We start from the raw sequence: 24,151 nt of genomic DNA, 5'->3' as shown, positions 1-24,151 counted from the left end.
ACAAAGAGTTCCCTAGCGATGAAGGAAGTAACCAAGATCATCCAATGGGCAGAGAATCACTCCTGCCATCTATCCGCTATTCACATCCCAGGAGTAGACAACTGGGAGGCGGACTATTTGAGTCGTCAGACTTTCCATCCGGGGGAGTGGAAACTCCACCCGGAGGTCTTTGCTCAGTTAACCCAATTATGGGGCATTCCAGATATGGATCTAATGGCGTCCCGTCAGAACTTCAAGATTCCTCGTTACGGGTCCAGATCCAGGGATCCCAAGGCGATTCTAGTGGATGCATTAGTGGCGCCTTGGTCGTTCAACCTAGCGTATGTGTTTCCACCGTTTCCTCTCCTTCCCAGGCTCATAGCCAGGATCAAACAGGAGAAGGCCTCGGTGATTCTGATAGCTCCTGCGTGGCCACGCAGGACTTGGTATGCAGACCTGGTGAATATGTCATCGGCTCCACCATGGAAGCTACCTTTGAGACAGGATCTTCTAGTACAAGGTCCATTTGAACATCCAAATCTAATTTCTCTACAGCTGACTGCTTGGAAATTGAACGCTTGATTTTATCCAAGCGTGGGTTTTCAAATTCTGTGATAGATACTCTGGTCCAAGCCAGAAAACCTGTGACTAGAAAGATTTACCATAAAATATGGAAAAAATATATCTGTTGGTGTGAATCCAAGGGATTCTCCTGGAGTAAGATTAAAATTCCAAAGATTCTCTCCTTTCTCCAAGAAGGTTTGGATAAAGGGTTGTCAGCTAGTTCTCTAAAAGGACAGATTTCTGCTTTATCTGTCTTGTTACACAAACGATTGGCAGCTGTGCCAGATGTACAAGCTTTTGTTCAGGCTTTGGTTAGAATCAAGCCTGTTTACAGACCCATGACTCCTCCTTGGAGTCTAAATTTAGTTCTTTCAGTTCTTCAAGGGGTTCCGTTTGAACCTTTACATTCCATAGATATTAAGTTATTATCTTGGAAAGTTCTGTTTTTGGTTGCTATTTCTTCTGCTAGAAGAGTTTCTGAATTATCTGCTTTGCAGTGTAATCCACCCTATCTGGTTTTCCATTCAGATAAGGTTGTTTTGCGTACTAAGCCTGGTTTTCTTCCAAAAGTTGTTTCCAACAAGAATATTAACCAGGAAATAGTTGTTCCTTCTCTGTGTCCGAATCCAGTTTCAAAGAAGGAACGTTTATTACACAATTTAGATGTTGTTCGTGCTTTAAAGTTCTATTTAGAAGCAACAAAGGATTTTAGACAAACCTCATCTTTGTTTGTCGTTTACTCTGGTAAGAGGAGAGGTCACAAAGCTACTGCTACCTCTCTCTCTTTCTGGCTGAAAAGCATTATCCGATTGGCTTATGAGACTGCCGGACGGCAGCCTCCTGACCGAATCACAGCTCACTCTACCAGGGCTGTGACTTCCACATGGGCCTACAAGAACGAGACTTCTGTTGATCAGATATGTAAGGCAGCGACTTGGTCTTCTCTGCACACTTTTGCCAAATTCTACAAATTTGATACACTACAGTCACCACGGCACCCTATAGTTTCTCCTTTTTCTCCTAACCGTCGGTCGAATGACTGGGGGGCGGAGCCAGAGGGGGAGCTATATGGACAGCTCTTGCTGTGTGCTCTCCTTGCCTTTCCCTGTGGGGGAGAATATTTCCCACAAGTAATGGATGACGCCGTGGACCGGACACACCGTTGGAGAAAGTAATTTATCAGGTAAGCATAAATTCTGTTTTTGATCTATCAAATAACTGAAGGACACAGTAATATTTCAGTAGTGAATGAGGTTTATTAGATTAACAGAAAATGTGCAATATGCATCAAAAACGAAATTAGACAGCTGCATACATTTGGGCAGCCTTGTCATTTTGTTGATTTGAATACCTGTAACTACCTAGCACTGATTAATTAGAACACACAATTGGTTTGGTGAGCCCATTAAGCCTTGAACTTCATAGACAGGTGCATACAATCATGAGAAAAGGTATTTAAGGTGGCCAATTGCAAGTTGTTGTTCTCTTTGACTCTCCTCTGAAGAGTGGCAACATGAGGGCCTCAAAACAACTCTCAAATTACCTGAAAACAAAGATTATTCAACATTATGGTTTAGGGGGAGGCTACAAAAAGCTATTGCAGAGATTTAATCTGTCAGTGTCCACTGTGAGGAACATAGTGAGGAAATGGAAGACCACAGGCACAGTTATTGTTAAGGCCAGAAGTGGCAGGCCACGTAAAATATCGGAGAGGCAAAGGATGGTGAGAACGATCAAAAACAGCCCACAGACCACCTCCAAAGACCTACAACATCATCTTGCTGCAGATGGGGTGCCACTGTGCATCGTTAAACAATTCAGCGCACTTTGCACAAGGAGAAGCTGTATGGGAGAGTGATGCGGAAGAAGCCTTTTCTGCACAAACACCACAAGCAGAGTCGCTTGAGGTATGCAAACGCACATTTGGACAAGCCAGCTTCATTTTGGAAGAAGGTGCTGTGGACTGATGAAACAAAGATTGAGTTATTTGGTCATAACAAGGGGCGTTATGCATGGCGGCAAAAGAACACAGCGTTCCAAGACAAACACTTGCTACCCACAGTAAAATTTGGTGGATGTTCTATCATGCTGTGAAGCTGTGTGGCCAGTGCCGGTACTGGGAATATTGTTAAAGTTGAGGGTCGCATGGATTCCAATCAATATCAGCATATACTTGAGAATAATGTTGAGGAATCCGTCACAAAGTTTGTTACGCCAGGGCTGGATATTTCAACAAGACATCGACCCAAAACACTGCTCAAAATCTACTCTGGCATTTATGCAGAGGAACAAGTACAATGTTCTGGAATGGCCACCACAGTCCCCAGACCTGAATATCAATGAAAATCTGTGGAGTGATTTGAAGCGGGCTGTCCATGCTCGGCAACCATCAAACCTAACTGAACTGGAGATGTTTTGCAAGGAGGAATGGTCCAAAATACCTTCATCCAGAATCCAGACACTCATTACAGGCCATAGGAAGCGTCTAGATGCTGTTATTTCTGCAAAAGGAGGCTCTACTAAATATTGATGCAATATTTCTGTTCTGTTTGTGTGCCCAAATTTATGCACCTATCTAATTTCGTTTGGATGCATATTGCACATTTTCTGTTAATCCAATAAACCTCATTTCACTACTGAAATATTACCGTGTCCTTCAGTTATTTGATAGATCAAAATGAAATTGCTGATCCAAACACCCAATTATTTATAAATGAAAATCATGGAAATTGTCAGGGTAGCCTAAACTTTTGCATACAAATGTGTATGTGTATATGTATATATGTATGTATATATATATATATATATATATATATATATATATATATATATATATATATATATATATATATATATATATATATATTTATTTATATGTGCATATGTGTTTATTTATATGTATTTACAGACTTGTATAAACACATAAATACAAATGTAGACATATATATAAGTGCTTTGAAGCCCTTTGTATGGTGACCCAATCAGCTGTAGTAGTCCCATGGCCCAGCTGTGCAACTGCCGCTGTTGATTGGCCCCCGTCAGTTTCTGCTCAGGATTAGAAGTTCTCTGCAGCTGTTTAGTGATACTTCAACTATGTGTTTAACTCATTTGCTAGTGCTAAAATGACATGCTCTTATTAAAAAGATAATTCAATTTTTCTACCATAAAGGCCCTGTTAATAACATGACAGCAATTTTATACATGTATATATTATTGCAGGTCCTGAGAACGTTTGATTCAATGATTAGTTCAAACTGTACAGAAGAACTGGAGAATGCTGGTGTTGATGTTTGGAAATATTCCGAGGTAATTTATATTAAATGTGACATCTTAAATATGAATATTATAAACCTGCATAAAAACTTTATAAAGTAGCTCAGAATAAAGAAATATCTTTAATATTAAAACAAATAAATAAAGCTACTAAAATGTCATAGTCAAAATTATTTGCCATTTATAATCAGGTACAATAATATATTTCAGCTTGATTTTGTTTAATTTATTTTGGTGTGTTATAGAACTAGAAAAGAGATATTAAAATATAAAAGTTGATCTTTGTCTTTTTTGTTTGAGAAACTAAAATTCATGAACACTATATATAAGCTTTATATGTAAACTATTTCCAAATAAATGGCTAGATTACGAGTTTTGAGGTAAGGTGAAAAAGCAGCGTCATCAGGTTATAACGCTGCTTTTTCACTACCGCTGGTATTACGAGTCTTGCAGATTTAGGGGCACTGCACACTTTTTTGGCCTTACCGCAAATCAACTCGTATAGTCTTTTTTCAATGGGACTTCCATAGCGCCAGTATTACAAGCTTGTCCTGGGTGGCCAAAAAGTGAGTGGTACACCCTATCCCGTCAAAGATTCGTACCGCATTCTAAAGTCAGTAGTTATGAGTTTTATGTTACAGCTTTGTAGTGTAAAACTCATAACTAAAGTGCTAAAAAGTACACTAACACCCATAAACTACCTATTAACCCCTAAACCGAGGCCCTCCCGCATCGCAAACTCTAAAATAAAATTATTAACCCCTAATTTGCCGCTCCCAACATCGCCACCACTATAATAAACATATTAACCCCTTAAAATAAATCTAAATAAAACCTACTATTAATAACTAAATAATTCCTATTTAAAACTAAAACTAAATACCTGTAAAATAAACCCTTATCTAGCTACACTATAACTAATAGCTACATTGTATCTAGCTTAGGGTTTATTTTTATTTTACAGGCAAGTTTGTATTTATTTTAACTAGGTAGAATAGTTACTAAATAGTTATTAACTATTTAATAACTACCTAGCTAAAATAAATACAAATTTACCTGTAAAATAAAACCTAACCTAAGTTACACTAACACTACACTACAATTAAATAAATTACCTAAATTAAATACAATTAAATAAATTAAATACAATTAAATAAATTACAAAAAAAACAAAAACACTAAATTACACAAAATGAAAAAAAATTACAAGATATTTAAACTAATTACACCTAATCTAATAGCCCTATCAAAATAAAAAAGCCCCCCCAAAATAAAAAAAAACCCTAGCCTAAACTAAACTACCAATAGCCCTTAAAAGGGCCTTTTGCGGGGCATTGCCCCAAAGAAATCGGCTCTTTACCTGGGAAAAAAAATACAAACAACCCCCCCCCAACAGTAAAACCCACCACCCACACAACCAAACCCCCCATATAAAACCCTAATTAAAAAAACCTAAGCTCCCCATTGCCCTGAAAAGGGCATTTGGATGGGCATTGCCCTTAAAAGGGCAGTTAGCTCTATTGCGGCCCAAAGCCCTAACCTACAAATAAAACCCACCCAATAAACCCTTAAAAAAAACTAACACTAACCCCTGAAGATCCACTTACAGTTTTGAAGATCCGACATCCATCCTCAACGAAGCCGGGAGAAGTCCTCATCGAAGCGTCAAGAAGTCCTCAACGAACCCAGGAGAAGTCTTCATCCAAGCCAGGAGAAGTGGTCCTACAGACGGGCAGAAGTCTTCAGACGGCATCTTCTATCTTCATCCATCTGGCACGGAGCGCGTCCGTCTTCAAGACATCCGGCGCGGAGCATTCTCTTCCAACGAAGTCTTCTTCCAGAATGAATGTCTCTTTAAGTGATGTCATCGAAGATGGGATCCCTTAGATTCCGATTGGCTGATGGAATTCTATCAGCCAATCGGAATTAAGGTTGAAAAAATCCTATTGGTTGATGCAATCAGCCAATAGGATTGAACTTCAATCCTATTGGCTGTTCCAATCAGCCAATAGGATTGAGCTCACATTCTATTGGCTGATTGGAACAGCCAATAGGATGAAAGCTCAATCCTATTGGCTGATTGCAACAGCTAATAGGAATTTTTCAACCTTAATTCCGATTGGCTAATAGAATTCTATCAGCCAATCGGAATCTAAGGGACGCCATCTTGGATGACGTCACTTAGAGACATTCATTGTGGAAGAAGACTTCGTTGGATGAGAATGCTTCGCGCCGAATTTCTTGAAGATGGACCCGCTCCCTGCCGGATGGATGAAGATAGAAGATGCCGTCTGGATGAAGACTTCTGCCTGTCTGTAGGACCACTTCTCCCGGCTTGGATGAAGACTTTTCCCAGCTTCGATGAGGACTTCTCTTGGCTTCATTGAGGATGGATGTCGGATCTTCAAAACTGTAAGTGGATCTTCAGGGGTTAGTGTTAGGTTTTTTTAAGGGTTTATTGGGTGGGTTTTATTTTTAGGTTAGGGCTTTGGGCCGCAATAGAGCTAAATGCACTTTTAAGGGCAATGACCATCCAAATGCCCTTTTCAGGGCAATGGGGAGCTTAGGTTTTTTTAGTTAGGGTTTTATTTGGGGGGTTTGGTTGTGTGGTTGGTGGGTTTTACTGTTGGGGGGTTGTTTGTATTTTTTTTCAAGGTAAAAGAGCTGATTTCTTTGGGGCAATGCCCCGCAAAAGGCCCTTTTAAGGGCTATTGGTAGAATAGTTTAGGCTAGGGTTTTTTTTTTTTTTTTTGGGGGGGGGCTTTTTTATTTTGATAGGGCTATTAGATTAGGTGTAATTAGTTTAAATATCTTGTAATTTTATTTATTTTTTGTGTAATTTAGTGTTTGTGTTTTTTGTAATTTAGGTAATTGTATTTAATGTATTTATTTTTATTTAATTTAGGTAATGTATTTAATTGTAGTGTAGTGTTAGTGTAACTTAGGTTAGGTTTTATTTTACAGGTAAATTTGTATTTATTTTAGCTAGGTAGTTAGTTAGTAAATAGTTAATAACTATTTAGTAACTATTCTACATAGTTAAAATAAATACAAACTTGCCTGTAAAATAAAAATAAAACCTAAGCTAGATCCAATGTAACTATTAGTTATATTGTAGCTAGCTTAGGGTTTATTTTACAGGTAAGTATTTAGTTTTAAATAGGAATTATTTAGGTAATAATAGTAGGTTTTATTTAGATTTATTTAATTATATTTAAGTTAGGGGGTGTTAGGGTTAGACTTAGATTTAGGGGTTAATACATTTATTATAGTGGCGGCGACGTTGGGGGCGGCAGATTAGGAGTTAATAAATGTAGGTAGGTGGCTGCGATGTTAGGGGCGGCAGATTAGGGGTTAATAATATTTAACTAGTGTTTGGGAGTGCAGCGGTTTAGGGGTTAATATGTTTATTATAGTGGTGGCGATGTTGGGAGCGGCAGATTAGGGGTTAATAAATATAATGAAGGTGTCGGCGATGTCGGGGGCGGCAGATTAGGAGTTAATAAGTGTAAGATTGGGGGTGTTTAGACTCTGGGTTCATGTTAGGGTGTTAGGTATAAACATAAAATGTGTTTCCCCATAGGAATCAATGGGGCTGCATTACTGAGCTAAACGCTGCTTTTTTGCAGGTGTTAGACTTTTTCTCAACCGGCTCTCCCCATTGATGTCTATGGGGAAATCGTGCACAAGCACGTACAACCAGCTCACCGCTGACTTAAGCAGCACTGGTATTGGAGTGCGGTATGGAGCTTAATTTTTTCTTTCGTGAATCAGATAGAGCATGACATTTTAGATGCTGGCCCATTTTTGGTGAACAACCTAGATTGTCCTTGCTGATTGGTGGATAAATTCATCCACCAATCAAAAACTGCTGTCTAGAGTTCTGAACCAAGAAAAAAGCTTAGATGCCTTCTTTTTCAAAAAAGATAGCAAGAGAACGAAGAAACATTAATAATAGGAGTAAATTAGAAAGTTGCTTAAAATTGCATGCTCTATCTGAATCACGAAAGAAACTATTTGGGTTCAGTGTCCCTTTAAGAAAGAGCAGCATTTTAACAACACAATTGATACAATGCCTTGCAAAAGTATTCACCCCCCTTGACTTTTTACCTATTTTGTTACATTACAGCCTTAAGTTCAATGTTTTATTAAGCTGAATTTTATGTGATGGATCAGAACACAATAGTCTAAGTTGGTGAAGTGAAATGAGAAAAATATATACATAAAACTATTTTTTAGAAATAGAAAACAGAAAATTGGCATGTGCATATGTCCACATGAAGGTGCGGCCCTCATTCCAGCTCAGCTGGTAGGGGGCAGATTAAGATTTTTAAAGGATGTTTGGATAAATTCTGTCCAAAATCAATGGATTCTGAGTATTGTTTCTCAGGGGTACCGAATAGGATTCAGAGTAAGACATCCTGTGAGAAGATTTTTTTCTCTCACGCATCCCAGCAAATCCAGTAAAGGCTCAGGCTTTCCTGAAGTGTGTTTCAGACCTGGAGTTATCAGGGGTAATCATGCCAGTTCCGTTTCAGGAACCAGGTCTGGGGTTTTATTCAAATCTATTCATTGTCCCAAAGATAGAAACCCCTTTGTTATGAAGCCCATAAAAAGCTCTGGTGCAACCAATTACCTTCAGAAGTCACATAATTAGTGAAATGATGTCCACCTGTGTGCAATCTAAGTGTCACATGATCTGTCATTACATATACAAACCTTTTTTGAAAGGCCCCAGAGGGTGCAACACCTAAGCAAGAGGCATCACTTACCAAAGACTGCCATGAAGACCAAGGAACTCAACAAACAAATAAGGGACAAAGTTGTTGAGAAGTACAAGTCAGGGTAAGGTTATAAAAAAATATCCAAATCTTTGATGATCCCCAGGAGCACCATCAAATCTATCGTAACCAAATGGAAAGAACATGGCACAACAGCAAACCAGCCAAGAGACGGCCGTCCACCAAAAATCACGGACCGGGCAAGTAGGGCATTAATCAGAGAGGCAGCACAGAGACCTAGGGTAACCCTGGAGGAGCTGCAGAGTTCCACAGCAGAGACTGGAGTATCTGTACATAGGACTACAATAAGCCGTACGCTCCATAGAGTTGGGCTTTATGGCAGAGTGGCCAGAAGAAAGCCATTACTTTCAGCAAAAAACAAAATGGCACGTTTTGAGTTTGCGAAAAGGCATGTGGGAGACTCCCAAAATGTATGGAGGAAGGTGCTCTGGTCTGATGAGACTAAAATTGAACTTTTCGGCCATCAAAAAAAACGCTGTGTCTGGTGCAAACCCAACACATCAAATCACCCAAAGAACACCATCCCCACAGTGAAACATGGTGGTGGCAGTATCATGCTGTGGGGATGTTTTTCAGCAGCCGGGACTGGGAAACTGGTCAGAGTTGAGGGAAAGATGGATGGTGCTAAATACAGGGATATTCTTAAGCAAAACCTGTACCACTCTGTGCATGATTTGAGGCTAGGACGGAGGTTCACCTTCCAGCAGGACAATGACCCCAAACACACTGCTAAAGCAACACTTGAGTGGTTTAAGGGGAAACATGTAAATGTGTTGGAATGGCCTAGTCAAAGCCCAGACCTCAATCCAATAGAAAATCTGTGGCCAGACTTAAAGATTGCTGTTCACAAGCGCAAACCATCCAACTTAAAGGAGCTGGAGCAGTTTTGCAAGGAGGAATGGGCAAAAATCCCAGTGGAAAGATGTGGCAATCTCATAGAGACTTATCCAAAGCGACTTGGAGGTGTGATTGCCACAAAAGGTGGCTCTACAAAGTATTGACTTTAGGGGGGTGAATAGTTATGCACATTGACATTTTCTGTTATTTTGTCCTATTTGTTGTTTGCTTCACAATAAAATAAATAAAAAAAAACATCTTCAAAGTTGTGGGCATGTTCTGTTAATTAAATGATGCAAATCCTCAAACAATCCATGTTAATTCCAGGTTGTGAGGCAACAAAACACGAAAAATGCCAAGGGGGGTGAATACTTTTGCAAGGCATTGTACATATATAGAACACACTATAGATTTAATGGGCAGTTGTAAAGTGCACTCATATAAAAAAAATAAATGTGTGTGTGTGTATGTATATATATATATATATATATATATATATATATAATTACAGTGGAAATTTTCTATGTTCATATTAGCCTCTCTATTAAAGGGACACTGTACCCAAAAAATTTATTTCGCGATTCAGATTGAGCATGAAATTTTTAGCAAATTTCGAAGTTACTCCTATTATCAAATTTTCTTCATTCTCTTGGTATCTTTATTTGAAATGCAAGAATGTAGGTTTAGATGCCGGCCCATTTTTGGTGAACAACCTGGGTTGTCCTTGCTGATTGGTGGATAAATTCAGCCACCAATAAAAAAGTGCTGTCCAGAGTACTAAAACCAAAAAAAGCTTAAATGCCTTCTTTTTCAAATAATGATAGCAAGAGAACGAAGAAAAATTGATAATAGGAGTAAATTAGAAAGTTGCTTAAAATTGCATGCTATTTATGAATTACAAAAGAAAAAATTTGGGTTCAGTGTCCCTTTAATAAAATATTGTCTAGCCTTAATATCAGGACATATTTATTTTTTACTAAAATTTAATGCCCACTACACATACAGTTATCCTTATGAGGACATTACACGTATAGCATAAATTAAGCACTGACTTATAAAATAATATTAAAAATAATTTAACGTTCTTTTGTAACCACAATTTACAGGGTTTTTCAAATCAGATCAAAGATACGCCTTTTTGAAATCCATGTTACTAGACTCCTTTGCTGTGGCCAATTAGGGAAGGATGTAAATAAATATGTGCTCTGGCCTAACCAATTACTGTGTAGAATGTTGCATTTTATAGAAAGGTAAAATGGCAACATCCATGATGATTCACACCTCATCAAACTGTGAGCAACGATGCACAAGTATACTTGGATTGAAGTAGTAGGAGATAAAATGCACATGAGAATACTCCATGACAATTTCTATGTGGTTGCTTTTAGGTGAAGTCAGTTGAAAAAACCTCTAGCGGTCTAGAAATTAAAGTGCAGTGCACAGTGCCTGGTCGCAAACCAACTGTGAGGACCATCCAGGATGTTGACTGCTTGCTATGGGCCATTGGAAGAGACCCCAACACGGAGGGTCTAAACCTGGACAAACTGGTGAGAAGACTTGTTATATCATGTATCAATATTTGTTGGCACAGATGACACGTTTCTTCATTTGTCTATTTTATTTATAGGTACAGGTAGCCCTCAGTTTACACCGGGGTTAGGTTCCAGGAGGAATGGTTGTAAATCGAAACCGTTGTAAATTGAACCCCAGTTTATAATGTAAGTCAATGGGAAGTGAGGGAGTTAGGTTCCAGGCCCCTCTCAAAATTGTCATAAGTAACACCTAATACATTATTTTTAAAGCTTTGAAATGAAGACTTTAAATGCTAAACAGCATTATAAACCTAATAATATAGATTGTATCATCATCAAACTAAGTTTAATGAACAAAAACATTTGCTAACAGCACCTAATTAAATAATCACACAACAGACTGCATCGTCATCAAACTAAGTTTAATGAACAAAAACGTTTTTTACTTGCATTTTTCAGCAATCAGTTCTCTGCATTGTTAGCATGTTAGATAATATTGGGTCTGCACCTATTCTATGCATTTCGATCTGCAGTGATTAATAGGCAGTTAGGCACCCTCACCTCAAGCTGCTGGACAGGAAGATAATAGGGAAGTGGTTGCTAAATCTTGTTGCTCGATATCTAATGTCTGCTCTGTGTACATAGATCAATTTCAGTCTGTTAAGTTGCATAACTTTGCTGCAAAACAAGCGGACAGCTCCACCTAGTGGCTATTTTAATTGGTGCACTGCTTTCCAAAGCTTTTCAATAGCAGTCACATGACTGAAAAAAAAGGTTGTTATTCTGAAACGGCGCAAATTTAACCAGCGTAAACCGAGGGTCACCTGTACATATTGTGATGGAGCATTCTATTATTGCACTATTGCTTGTCTAGAAAACAAAGTTGAAGTCTGCACTAGGGCAGCAATGCACGACATGGAGTTAGCTGAATACTCTGGTGAGCCAATGACAAGACACATATGTGTACATAACCACCAATGTCTTTAGCTTTATAAAGTTGTTCATGATATACACTGGTTTATCAGCTAATTGTTTCTACAGAGATTGGTGTTAAGGGATCATAAGTGCTGCATTTAAGAGTAAAAGGACCACTACAGTCAAAATTAAACTTTTATGGTTCAGATATAGCACACAATTTTAAATAACTTTCCAGTTCACATTCACATCCATGATCTAAATATGCCCAATCATTTTATATGCATACTTTCTGAGGCAACAGCTCCTACTGAGCATGTGCAAGATTAATAAATTATACGTATATGCATTTTCTGATTGGCTGATGGCTGTCACATGATGCAGTGAGAAGAAAAATTAAATTAACTTTGAATTTCACATGGGTAGTAGATTTTTTATGACAAACTATGCGATTTTACATTGTCTGTTTATTGTGCATTTATTGATTATAGTATTCTACTGTGTTTAGAGGTCCTTCAACCTAAAAAGTTCATTTTTATTTTAATGAGTATGCTTTTATTGTTTACACTGGTGGCAAATAGTCCAACAAATGTAGCCACCAATCAGAAAGCTCTACCCAGGGTCTGAACCAAAAATGGGCTGGCTCCTAAGCTTACATTCCTGCTTTTTCAAATAAAGATACCAAAAGAACAAAGAAAAAAATTATAATAGGGGTAAATTAGAAAGTTGTATACAATTACATGCTCTATATGAATCATGAAAGAAAAAAAATTGGGTTTAATATCCCTTTAAATGGAGAAGCCAAAGGTGCAGCATATTATATAGTGTGAATAAGCTTGTTTTATTACTATCTTTTGCATGTACAAAACTTATTATTAGTACATTTCCAAACATGCAGATATGCAGTATGGATCTAGCTGGATGTAGTTTTTTGACATTCCAAATGCCACAACTGAAATTGAATGCAGCATTTTAAAAGTATATTTCCTTAACTTTCATTTACTAAAACAGGTTTGTATCTTAGCGTAGGGTTGCCTCCTAGCAGATTTAATTTTATGCTGTATAATTATGTAAGTAAATTGATGTTAATGAGCATGGCCGCCAATTTTTTTCCAAGAAAGGTGGCAACTATCTTGGAGGGATTTCAGAAGCCCTTGTAGTATGAATTTCAATCACATAAATTATAGTATTGCAGTTTTTTTAAAAACTGAAATTTAGAAAACAGTGAAAGGTTGTCTATATAGGGGTCACAAATTGTGGCCCTCCAGAGGTTTTGGAACTACATTTCCCATGATGCTCAGCCAGCTGAAATGCTGGCTCAACATCATGGGAAATGTATTTACAAAACCTAATATTGCTGTATTACTTTAAGTTGAACCATTTTTATTGGGGAAAAAAAACTAAATATTTGTCACCAACAAAAATGAGCATAGACTGCAATTTTCTAATGGACAGTCTTTTTAATGTCCAGTTGTAATTGACCTCACATGACAAGAGTATTTGCAGTATTTGTAACAAAATTAATGCTTCTCATGTTGTATTCTATGCAATTTAAAAAAAAAAAAAAAAAAAACCTTAAAAGGAGAGTAAAGTCAAAATGATTTGAATGCTTCAGATACAGCATGCAATTTTAAACAACTATCCAATGTGCTTTTATTATCTTAAGTGCTCTTTCATGATTCAGATAAAACATACAATTTTAAACAACTTACTAATTTACTCCTGTTACTAATTTGCTTCATTCTCTTTGTATCCTTTGTTGAAAATCATACCTAACTCAGGGGCAGCACTGCACTAATGAAAGCTTGCTGCCAATTGGTGGCTGTACATATATGTCTCTTTGGCATTGGCTCACCTGACTTGTTAAACTACCTTACAGTAGTGCAATGCTGATCCTTCGAAAAAAGAATACTAAAATAATAAAGCCAATTTGATAATAGAAGTAAATTGGATTGTTTTAAATTGTTTGTATTATCCAAATCATGAAAGAATAAAAAATGCGTTCCATGTCCCTTTAACTCTGAACACTCGAAATGTCAGAACTGCAAGGTTTTTCTTTAACAGTAACATTTTTTATCCTTAATGTTATTGTCTGATTTTAAGTATAATTTTTAGGCTAAATCTTAATTATAGGGTCTGGAGTTAGATGATAAAGGTCACATTGTGGTGGATGAATTCCAGAACACCAGCAGAAAGGGAATTTACGCTGTAGGAGATGTATGCGGAAGAGCACTTTTGACACCAGGTATTTACATTTTATTACAACCAATTACATTATGGCTCAATATTTATGTATTATTAATATTTTTGGGTGAAAATGTTGTTTGTAAGTCCCCTTCAGCATTTCCCCCTAAAACTAACACATTTTCTAAGCACTTACACAATTCTACCTCTTACACAGCAATATTAGATACTATCCTTTTAGTATCAAGGACATGAATGACCCTTCAACAAAAATATCAGTTCAGTAATAGAGGACATATATCCTACTTAATAGGTAAAATAATTGGTAGGCAACATATTTGCCAAGAAATACTATTTGTACTTGGTATTTTATGGCATGTTTTGCTTCTCTGCAGTCGCCATAGCAGCCGGTAGGAGACTGTCCCAACGATTATTTGAAGGACAAGAGGATTCCAAATTGGACTACAACAATATTCCAACAGTGGTGTTTAGTCATCCACCCATAGGAACGGTTGGACTTACGGAAGGTATAAATCAAAATAAACCATATCTGTTTCATGCCACTAAAGAGTTAAAGTGATGGTAAACTTCGACTTACAAGTTTTTTATTTTTAGAAATATAGGGCTTAAAGGGACAGGAAACCTCAAAAATTTCTTTCATGATTTGGATAGAACATACAATTTTCAACAACTTTTCAACTTACTTCTATTATCAAAGTTGCTACATTCTCTTGTTATCCTTTGCTAAAGGAATAGCATTGCCCTACTGGCAGCTAGATGAACACATATACGCCTAGATTTAGAGTTCTGCGTTAGCCGTCAAAACCAGCGTTAGAGGCTCCTAACGCTGGTTTTGGGCTACCGCCGGTATTTAGAGTCTTGTAGGTAAGGGTCTAACGCTCACTTTCCAGCCGCGACTTTTCCAAACCGCAGATCCCCTTACGCCAATTGCGTATCCTATCTTTTCAATGGGATCTTTCTAACGCTGGTATTTAGAGTCTTGGCTGAAGTGAGCCTTAGAAATCTAACAACAAAACTCCAGCCGCAGAAAAAAGCCAGGAGTTAAGAGCTTTCTGGGCTAACGCTGGTTCATAAAGCTCTTAACTACTGTGCTCTAAAGTACACTAACACCCATAAACTACCTATGCACCCCTAAACCGAGGTCCCCCCACATCGCCGCCACTCTATTACATTTTTTTTAACCCCTAATCTGCCGACCGCACACCGCCGCAACCTACATTATCCCTATGTACCCCTAATCTGCTGCCCCTAACACCGCCGACCCCTATATTATATTTATTAACCCCTAATCTGCCCCCCACAACGTCGCCGCCACCTACCTACAATAATTAACCCCTAATCTTCCGACCGGACCTCACCGCTACTATAATAAAGTTATTAATCCCTAATCCGCCTCACTCCCGCCTCAATAACCCTATAATAAATAGTATTAACCCCTAATCTGCCCTCCCTAACATCACCGACACCTAACTTCAAGTATTAACCCCTAATCTGCCGACCGGACCTCGCCGCTACTCTATTAAATTTATTAACCCCTAAAGCTAAGTCTAACCCTAACACTAACACCCCTCTAAGTTAAATATAATTTTTATCTAACAAAATAAATTAACTCTTATTAAATTAATTAATCCTATTTAAAGCTACATACTTACCTGTAAAATAAACCCTAATATAGCTACAATATAAATAATAATTATATTGTAGCTATTTTAGGATTAATATTTATTTTACAGGCAACTTTGTAATTATTTTAACCAGGTACAATAGCTATTAAATAGTTAATAACTATTTAATAGCTACCTAGTTAAAATAATTACAAAATTACCTGTAAAATAAATCCTAACCTAAGTTACAATTAAACCTAACACTACACTATCAATAAATTAATTACATACAAATAAATACACTAACTAAAGTACAAAAAATAAAAAAAGAACTAAGTTACAAAAAATAAAAAAATAATTTACAAACATTATAAAAATATTACAACAATTTTAAGCTAATTACACCTACTCTAAGCCCCCTAATAAAATAACAAAGCCCCCCAAAATAAAAAAATGCCCTACCCCTATTCTAAAATAAAAATAGAAAAGCTCTTTTACCTTACCAGCCCTTAAAAGGGCCTTTTGCGGGGCATGCCCCAAAGAAAACAGCTCTTTTGCCTGTAAAAAAAAAAACATACAATACCCCCCCCCCCAACATTACAACCCACCACCCACATACCCCTAATCTAACCAAAACCCCCCTTAAATAAACCTAACACTAAGCCCCTGAAGATCATCCTACCTTATCTTCACCACGCCGGGTATCACCGATCGGTCCAGGCTCTGAAGTCTTCATCCAAGCCCAAGCGGGGGCTGAAGACGTCCATCATCGGGCTGAAGTCTTGATCCAAGCGGCGGCTGAAGAGGTCCATCATCGGGCAGAAGTCTTCATCCTATGCGGGCAGAAGAGGAGATCCGGACCGGTAGACATCTTCATCCAAGCGGCATCTTCTATCTTCTTCCATCCGACGACGAGCGGCTCCATCTTCAAGACCTCCGGCGCGGATCCATCCTCTTCTTCCGACGTCCTAACACAGAATGAAGGTTCCTTTAAGGGACGTCATCCAAGATGGCGTCCCTCGAATTCCGATTGGAATCAGGCAATCAGATTCAAGTTCAGTCCGATTGGCTGATTGGATGAGCCAATCGGACTGAACTTGAATCTGATTGGCTGATTCCATCAGCCAATCAGAATTTTCCTACCTTAATTCCGATTGGCTGATAGAATCCTATCAGCCAATCGGAATTCGAGGGACGCCATCTTGGATGACGTCCCTTAAAGGAACCTTCATTCTGTGTTAGGACGTCGGAAGAAGAGGATGGATCCGCGCTGGAGGTCTTGAAGATGGAGCCGCTCGTCGTCGGATGTAAGAAGATAGAAGATGCCGCTTGGATGAAGATGTCTACCGGTCCGGATCTCCTCTTCTGCCCTGCCCGCATAGGATGAAGACTTCTGCCCGATGATGGACCTCTTCAGCCGCCGCTTGGATCAAGACTTCAGCCCGATGATGGACGTCTTCAGCCCCCGCTTGGGCTTGGATGAAGACTTCGGAGCTTGGACCGATCGGTGATACCCGGCGTGGTGAAGATAAGGTAGGATGATCTTCAGGGGCTTAGTGTTAGGTTTATTTAAGGGGGGTTTGGGTTAGATTAGGGGTATGTGGGTGGTGGGTTGTAATGTTGGGGGGGGTATTGTATGTTTTTTTACAGGCAAAAGAGCTGTTTTCTTTGGGGCATGCCCCGCAAAAGGCCCTTTTAAGGGCTGGTAAGGTAAAATAGCTTTTCTATTTTTATTTTAGAATTGGGTAGGGCATTTTTTTATTTTGGGGGGCTTTGTTATTTTATTAGGGGGCTTAGAGTAGGTGTAATTAGCTTAAAATTGTTGTAATATATTTCTAATGTTTGTAAATTATTTTTTTATTTTTTGTAACTTAGTTCTTTTTTTATTTTTTGTACTTTAGTTAGTTTATTTAATTGTAGATAATTGTAGGTATTTTATTTAATTTATTTATTGATAATGTAGTGTTAGGTTTAATTGTAACTTAGGTTAGGATTTATTTTACAGGTAATTTTGTAATTATTTTAACTAGGTAGCTATTAAATAGTTATTAACTATTTAATAGCTATTGTACCTGGTTAAAATAATTACAAAGTTGCCTGTAAAATAAATATTAATCCTAAAATAGCTACAATATAATTATTCTTTATATTGTAGCTATATTAGGGTTTATTTTACAGGTAAGTATTTAGCTTTATATAGGAATAATTTATTTAATAAGAGTTAATTTATTTCGTTAGATAAAAATTATATTTAACTTAGGGGGGTGATAGTGTTAGGGTTAGACTTAGCTTTAGGGGTTAATAAATTTAATAGAGTAGCGGTGAAGTCCGGTCGGCAGATTAGGGGTTAATAGTTGAAGTTAGGTGTCGGTGATGTTAGGGAGGGCAGATTAGGGGTTAATACTATTTATTATAGGGTTAGTGAGGCGGGAGGGAGGCGGATTAGGGGTTAATACATTTATTATAGTAGCGGTGAGGTCCGGTCGGCAGATTAGGGGTTAATTATTGTAGGTAGGCGGCGGCGACGTTGTGGGGGGCAGATTAGGGGTTAATAAATATAATATAGAGGTCGGCGGTGTTAGGGGCAGCAGATTAGGGGTACATAGATATAATGTAGGTTGCGGCGATGTACGGAGTGGCAAATTAGGGGTTAAAAGTGTAATGCAGGGGTCAGCGATAGCGGGGGCGGCAGATTAGGGGTTAATAAGTGTAAGGTTAGGGTTGTTTACACATGTTAGGGTGTTAGGTGCAGACTTAGAAACTGTTTCCCCATAGGAAACAATGGGGCTGCGTTAGGAGCTGAACACTGCTTTTTTGCAGGTGTTAGGTTTTTTTTTCAGCTCAAACTGCCCCATTGTTTCCTATGGGGGAATCGTGCACGAGCACGTTTTTGAAGCTGGCCGCGTCCGTAAGCACCGCTGGTATTGAGAGTTGCAGTGGCGGTAAATATGCCTGTACGCTCCCTTTTTGGAGCCTAACGCAGCCCTTCTGTGAACTCTAAATACCAGCGGAATTTAAAAGGTGCAGGGGAAAAAAAGCCAGCTTTAGCTACGCGGGTCGTTACCGACAAAACTCTAAATCTAGCCGTATGTTAGCCAATCACAAGAGACTAATGTGTGCAAGCACAAATCAGTAGCTTCTTCCCACTAGTGGGATATGAGCGTTTTTATTTTTCAACAAGGGATACCAAGAGAACGAAGCACATTTGAAAATAGAAGTGAATTTGAAAGTGTATTAAAATTACATGTTTTATCTGAATCAAGCAAGTTTAATTTTGACTTTCCTATCCCTTTAAATAATGCTAAAATTGTTTTTTATTATTTCTGTTAGTGTAATAAATAGTGTTGTTTACATTCCATTTATGTCATTCTTCTTACTAATTGCATTTGTTTTATCAAAGTTCTTTATGTTTTGTTATCGTGCTTTGGATAATACAGTGGGTGGGGCCGCTCTACACATCACTACATTAAATAAAGCATCAGATCAGGGGGCCGACGTGCGGATCATGATTGACAGCTCAAAAAAATGTATTTTAAACAAAATATAATAATGCAGTTTGATTTAGGATATAATGATGAGTGGAATCATATCTTTCATTAAAGGGACATAATACTCATATGCTAAATCACTTGAAACTGATGCAGTATAACTGTAAAAAGCTGACAGGAAAACATCACCTGAGCATCTCTATGTAAAAAAGGAAGATATTTTACCTCACTATCTCCTCAGCTCAGCAGAGTAAGTTTTGTGTAAAAAGTTATACTCAGCTGCTCCCAGCTGCAGGTAAAAATAAAATTAAGAAATGAACAGCAGCCAATCAGCATCAGCAGTGCTGAGGTCATGCACTCTTTTACTGTGATCTCATGAGATTTGACTTAATTCTCATGAGATTTCATAGTAAGCTGAATAGGGAAATAATATGAGAGTGCACAATGCTCATCCCCTAAGCTGTCCCAGGACAGACATACTGATTTGCTGCTTAGAAATCATTTACAATGGGAGGTGGCTACTGAGAAACTTTTGAGGTAAAATATCTTTCTTTTTTACATAGAGATGTTCAGGAGATATTTTCTAGTCAGCTTTTTACAGCTATGCTGCATCACTTTCAAGTGTTTAAACATTTGGGTATTATGGCCCTTTAATAGTATAATTTGCCATCACTTTAACTATCTGCCATTTTGCTTTTCTATCCCTGTATGTATTTTGTCTCCATATTTAAAGTGTCAGTATTTTATAATATCCAAATACCTGGCTACATATTATAATATACACTGTAATAATGTGTAACATTGTCCTAGACACTCTGGAAATACAGATGAGAAAGATATCTTAAATGGGCACCATAATTTTACTAGATATAAAACCCTGTTCTCCTTATCTTATCTCTCCTGCTGAGGCCAGTTATGAAAAGTTTTTAATGAGCTGATACAGTAACAATCTCACAGAGTTTAATGTCCCTTTAATATGAAGAGTTGGTAGACAAAATTCATTTTTTAAATACATTTTCCTGCCTTTTGTCTTTATTCACAGAAGAAGCAGTGACCTTGAAGGGCAGGGAGAATGTTAAAGTTTACACAACCTCTTTTTCACCAATGTATCACGCAGTAACCAGGAGGAAAACCAAGTGTGTCATGAAACTAGTCTGTGTTGATAAAGAGGAGAAGGTAAGTAGTGATGCAATCCCATACTCTCAATGTATATGCAGAAACTTAAAGGACCAGTAAAAACTGTAGAATTGCATAATCGACAAATGCAGAACACAGATTTTAAAGTGACTTCCATTTCCCCTCACCTTGTATCATGTTACAGATATCAGCCAATCACAAAATGCATATACATATTTACTGTGAACTCTTGAATATGCTCATTAGGAGCTGGTGTCTCAGAAAGTGTGCATAAAAATTACTGTGCACATTTTAATAATGGAAGCAAATTAAACTAACAGTAACTCTAGGTGAGCTGAGCTCAGGAGTGTGCACGTGTCCTTTAGCCATCTGGCAGCAGTGTTTGCAACAATATTTATAGCAATATTATACATAGTTACAAACACTGCTACCGTAGAATGCTATAGACACTCAACGGCAGCAGAGTTTGCAACTATTCATAATATTGAAAACCCTTCTGCTTGATGGCTAAGGACATGTGCACGCTCCTAAGCTCACCTATAGTTATTCTTTTAACAATGAATACCAAGGGAACTTAACAAAATTGATAATATAAGTAATTTAGAAAGTTGTTTAAAATTGTATACTCTATCTGAATCATGAACGTTTTTAATATGAATTGAAAGTAACAGGAAGTATAAAAGGTTTTTTATGAGTGTCACGTGTCTTTAAATGTCTCCTTTATAGTAAAGGAAAATTAAACCAGATTTATTTATTTTTTTGCATACAATTTTAAACTTTCAATTTACTTCTATTATCAAATCCTCTACATTATCTTTGTATCATTTGTTGAAAGAACAGCATTGCACTACTGGGATGTAGCTGAACACAATGAGGCCCATTTATCAAGCTCCGAACGGAGCTTGAGGACCCGTGTTTCTGGCGAGTCTGAAGACTCGCCAGAAACGCAAGTTATGCAGCAGCAGCTCCATTACCCTGTCCGCCTGCTCTGAGCAGGCGAACAGAGATCGCCACAATTTAACCCGATCGAGTACGATCGGGCTGATTGACACCCCCTGCTAGCGGCCGCGAGTCTGCAGGGGGCGGCGTTGCACCAGCAATGCTCTCCGCATTCAGCAATGTCTGTCGGACCTGATCCGCACTGTCGGATCAGGTCAGACAGACATTTGATAAACAGGCCGCAATGAGTGAACCAGTGGCAAGAGGCATAATGTCAGGGAACCAACAAACCAGATGGAAATGGAAAGTGCAGGGTTAAAAATAAATGGAGTTATATGAAATTAACAATAAAAAAATCTAGAACATAGTCAGTACTAAGCCAGGGGTCAGATGCCAAAGTAAGTTAGGTATTCTGCTGAGCCGGGTCAGGGAACACAGAGAGCAGGAACAATAGCTGGAGTCAGGAACCAGAAAATCAGTCAGCCAAAGACAGGGTTAACACAGAGAATGAGAACAAAAATAGAAGTGTCTGGACTCACACAAGGTGTGCAACAGAGTGGACAGGGGATTGGCTATATAGTTAACAGGCATTACATCATCACTGTGAGACAGGAAGTTGCCAGTAGTAGCAGAGTGATGATGTTCATATGCCTGCCCATAAGAGGGCTTGTGGGAGGAACACACAGTGTCAAAAACAATGCAAGAGAAGCCAGAAACATGCCTGGACTCCAAGAAACAAGGAAGGGTGAGTAACCCTGACAGATATGTGCAAATGCCAATCAGCAGCTAACTCCCAGTAATCTAATATTTAAATATAAAAAAATATATATAATATATATATATATATATATATATATATATATATATATATATATTTCTTTCATGTAATTAGCAAGAGTCCATGAGCTAGTGACGTATGGGATATACATTCCTACCAGGAGGGGCAAAGTTTCCCAAACCTCAAAATGCCTATAAATACACCCCTCACCACACCCACAATTCAGTTTTACAAACTTTGCCTCCTATGGAGGTGGTGAAGTAAGTTTGTGCTAGATTCTACGTTGATATGCGCTCCGCAGCAAGTTGGAGCCCGGTTTTCCTCTCAGCGTGCAGTGAATGTCAGAGGGATGTGAGGAGAGTATTGCCTATTTTGAATACAGTGATCTCCTTCTACGGGGTCTATTTCATAGGTTCTCTGTTATCGGTCGTAGAGATTCATCTCTTACCTCCCTTTTCAGATCGACGATATACTCTTATTTATATACCATTACCTCTGCTGATTTTCGTTTCAGTACTGGTTTGGCTTTCTACAAACATGTAGATGAGTGTCCTGGGGTAAGTAAATCTTATTTTCTGTGACACTCTAAGCTATGGTTGGGCACTTTGTTTATAAAGTTCTAAATATATGTATTCAAACATTTATTTGCCTTGACTCAGGATGTTCAACATTCCTTATTTTCAGACAGTCAGTTTCATATTTGGGATAATGCATATGAATAAATAAATTTTTTCTTACCTTAAAATTTGACTTTTTCCCTGTGGGCTGTTAGGCTCGCGGGGGCTGAAAATGCTTCATTTTATTGCGTCATTCTTGGCGCGGACTTTTTTGGCGCAAAAAATCTTTTCCGGCGTCATACGTGTCGCCGGAAGTTGCGTCATTTTTTGACGTCTTTTTGCGCCAAAAATGTCGGCGTTCCGGATGTGACGTCATTTTTGGCGCCAAAAAAAGCATTTAGGCGCCAAATAATGTGGGCGTCTTATTTGGCGCTAAAAAATATGGGCGTCGCTTTTGTCTCCACATTATTTCAGTCTCATTTTTTCTTTGCTTCTGGTTGCTAGAAGCTTGTTTATTGGCATTTTTTCCCATTCCTGAAACTGTCATTTAAGGAATTTGATCAATTTTGCTTTATATGTTGTTTTTTTCTCTTACATATTGCAAGATGTCTCACGTTGCATCCGAGTCAGAAGATACTTCAGGAAAATCGCTGTCTAGTGCTGGAACTACCAAAGCTAAGTGTATCTGCTGTAAACTTTTGGTAGCTATTCCTCCGGCTGTTGTTTGTATTAATTGTCATGACAAACTTGTTAAGGCAGATAATATTTCCTTTAGTAATGTATCATTGCCTGTTGCAGTTCCTTCAACATCTAAGGTGCAGAATGTTCCTGATAACATAAGAGATTTTGTTTCTGAATCCATCAAGAAGGCTATGTCTGTTATTTCTCCTTCTAGTAAACATAAAAAATCTTTTAAAACTTCTCTCTCTACAGATGAATTTTTAAATGAACATCATCATTCTGATTCTGATGACTCTTCTGGTTCAGAGGATTCTGTCTCAGAGATTGATGCTGATAAATCTTCATATTTATTTAAAATGGAATTTATTCGTTCTTTACTTAAAGAAGTACTAATTGCTTTAGAAATAGAGGATTCTGGTCCTCTTGATACTAATTCTAAACGTTTAGATAAGGTCTTTAAATCTCCTGTGGTTATTCCAGAAGTTTTTCCTGTTCCTAATGCTATTTCTGAAGTAATTTCCAGAGAATGGGATAAATTGGGTAATTCATTTACTCCTTCTAAACGTTTTTAAGCAATTATATCCTGTGCCGTCTGATAGATTAGAATTTTGGGACAAGATCCCTAAGGTTGATGGGGCTATTTCTACCCTTGCTAAACGTACTACTATTCCTACGTCAGATGGTACTTCGTTTAAGGATCCTTTAGATAGGAAAATTGAATCCTTTCTAAGAAAAGCTTATCTGTGTTCAGGTAATCTTCTTAGACCTGCTATATCATTGGCTGATGTTGCTGCAGCTTCAACTTTTTGGTTGGAAACTTTAGCGCAACAAGTAACAGATCATGATTCTCATAATATTAT

At 38.0% G+C, this 24,151-nt stretch overlaps 1 protein-coding gene across 1 annotated transcript in view; it reads left to right on the top strand.

The window, feature by feature from the left end:
• The window catches only part of LOC128649810 (glutathione reductase), a 79,531-nt gene that overhangs the window by 44,102 nt on the left and 11,278 nt on the right, over window positions 1–24,151 (top strand). Inside the window, exons 8-12 of the mRNA XM_053703286.1 lie at window positions 3,763–3,849; window positions 10,844–11,002; window positions 14,036–14,147; window positions 14,482–14,613; window positions 20,242–20,375. Of these exons, the coding sequence (XP_053559261.1) occupies window positions 3,763–3,849; window positions 10,844–11,002; window positions 14,036–14,147; window positions 14,482–14,613; window positions 20,242–20,375 (624 nt within the window). The remainder of the gene's footprint in view (window positions 1–3,762; window positions 3,850–10,843; window positions 11,003–14,035; window positions 14,148–14,481; window positions 14,614–20,241; window positions 20,376–24,151) is intronic.

This window comes from Bombina bombina, chromosome 2 (genome assembly GCF_027579735.1).
Source record: "Bombina bombina isolate aBomBom1 chromosome 2, aBomBom1.pri, whole genome shotgun sequence".
Taxonomy (NCBI): domain Eukaryota; kingdom Metazoa; phylum Chordata; class Amphibia; order Anura; family Bombinatoridae; genus Bombina; species Bombina bombina.
The sequence above is the reverse complement of the archived record's forward strand: the minus strand, read 5'-3'. Positions and strand labels throughout refer to the sequence as shown.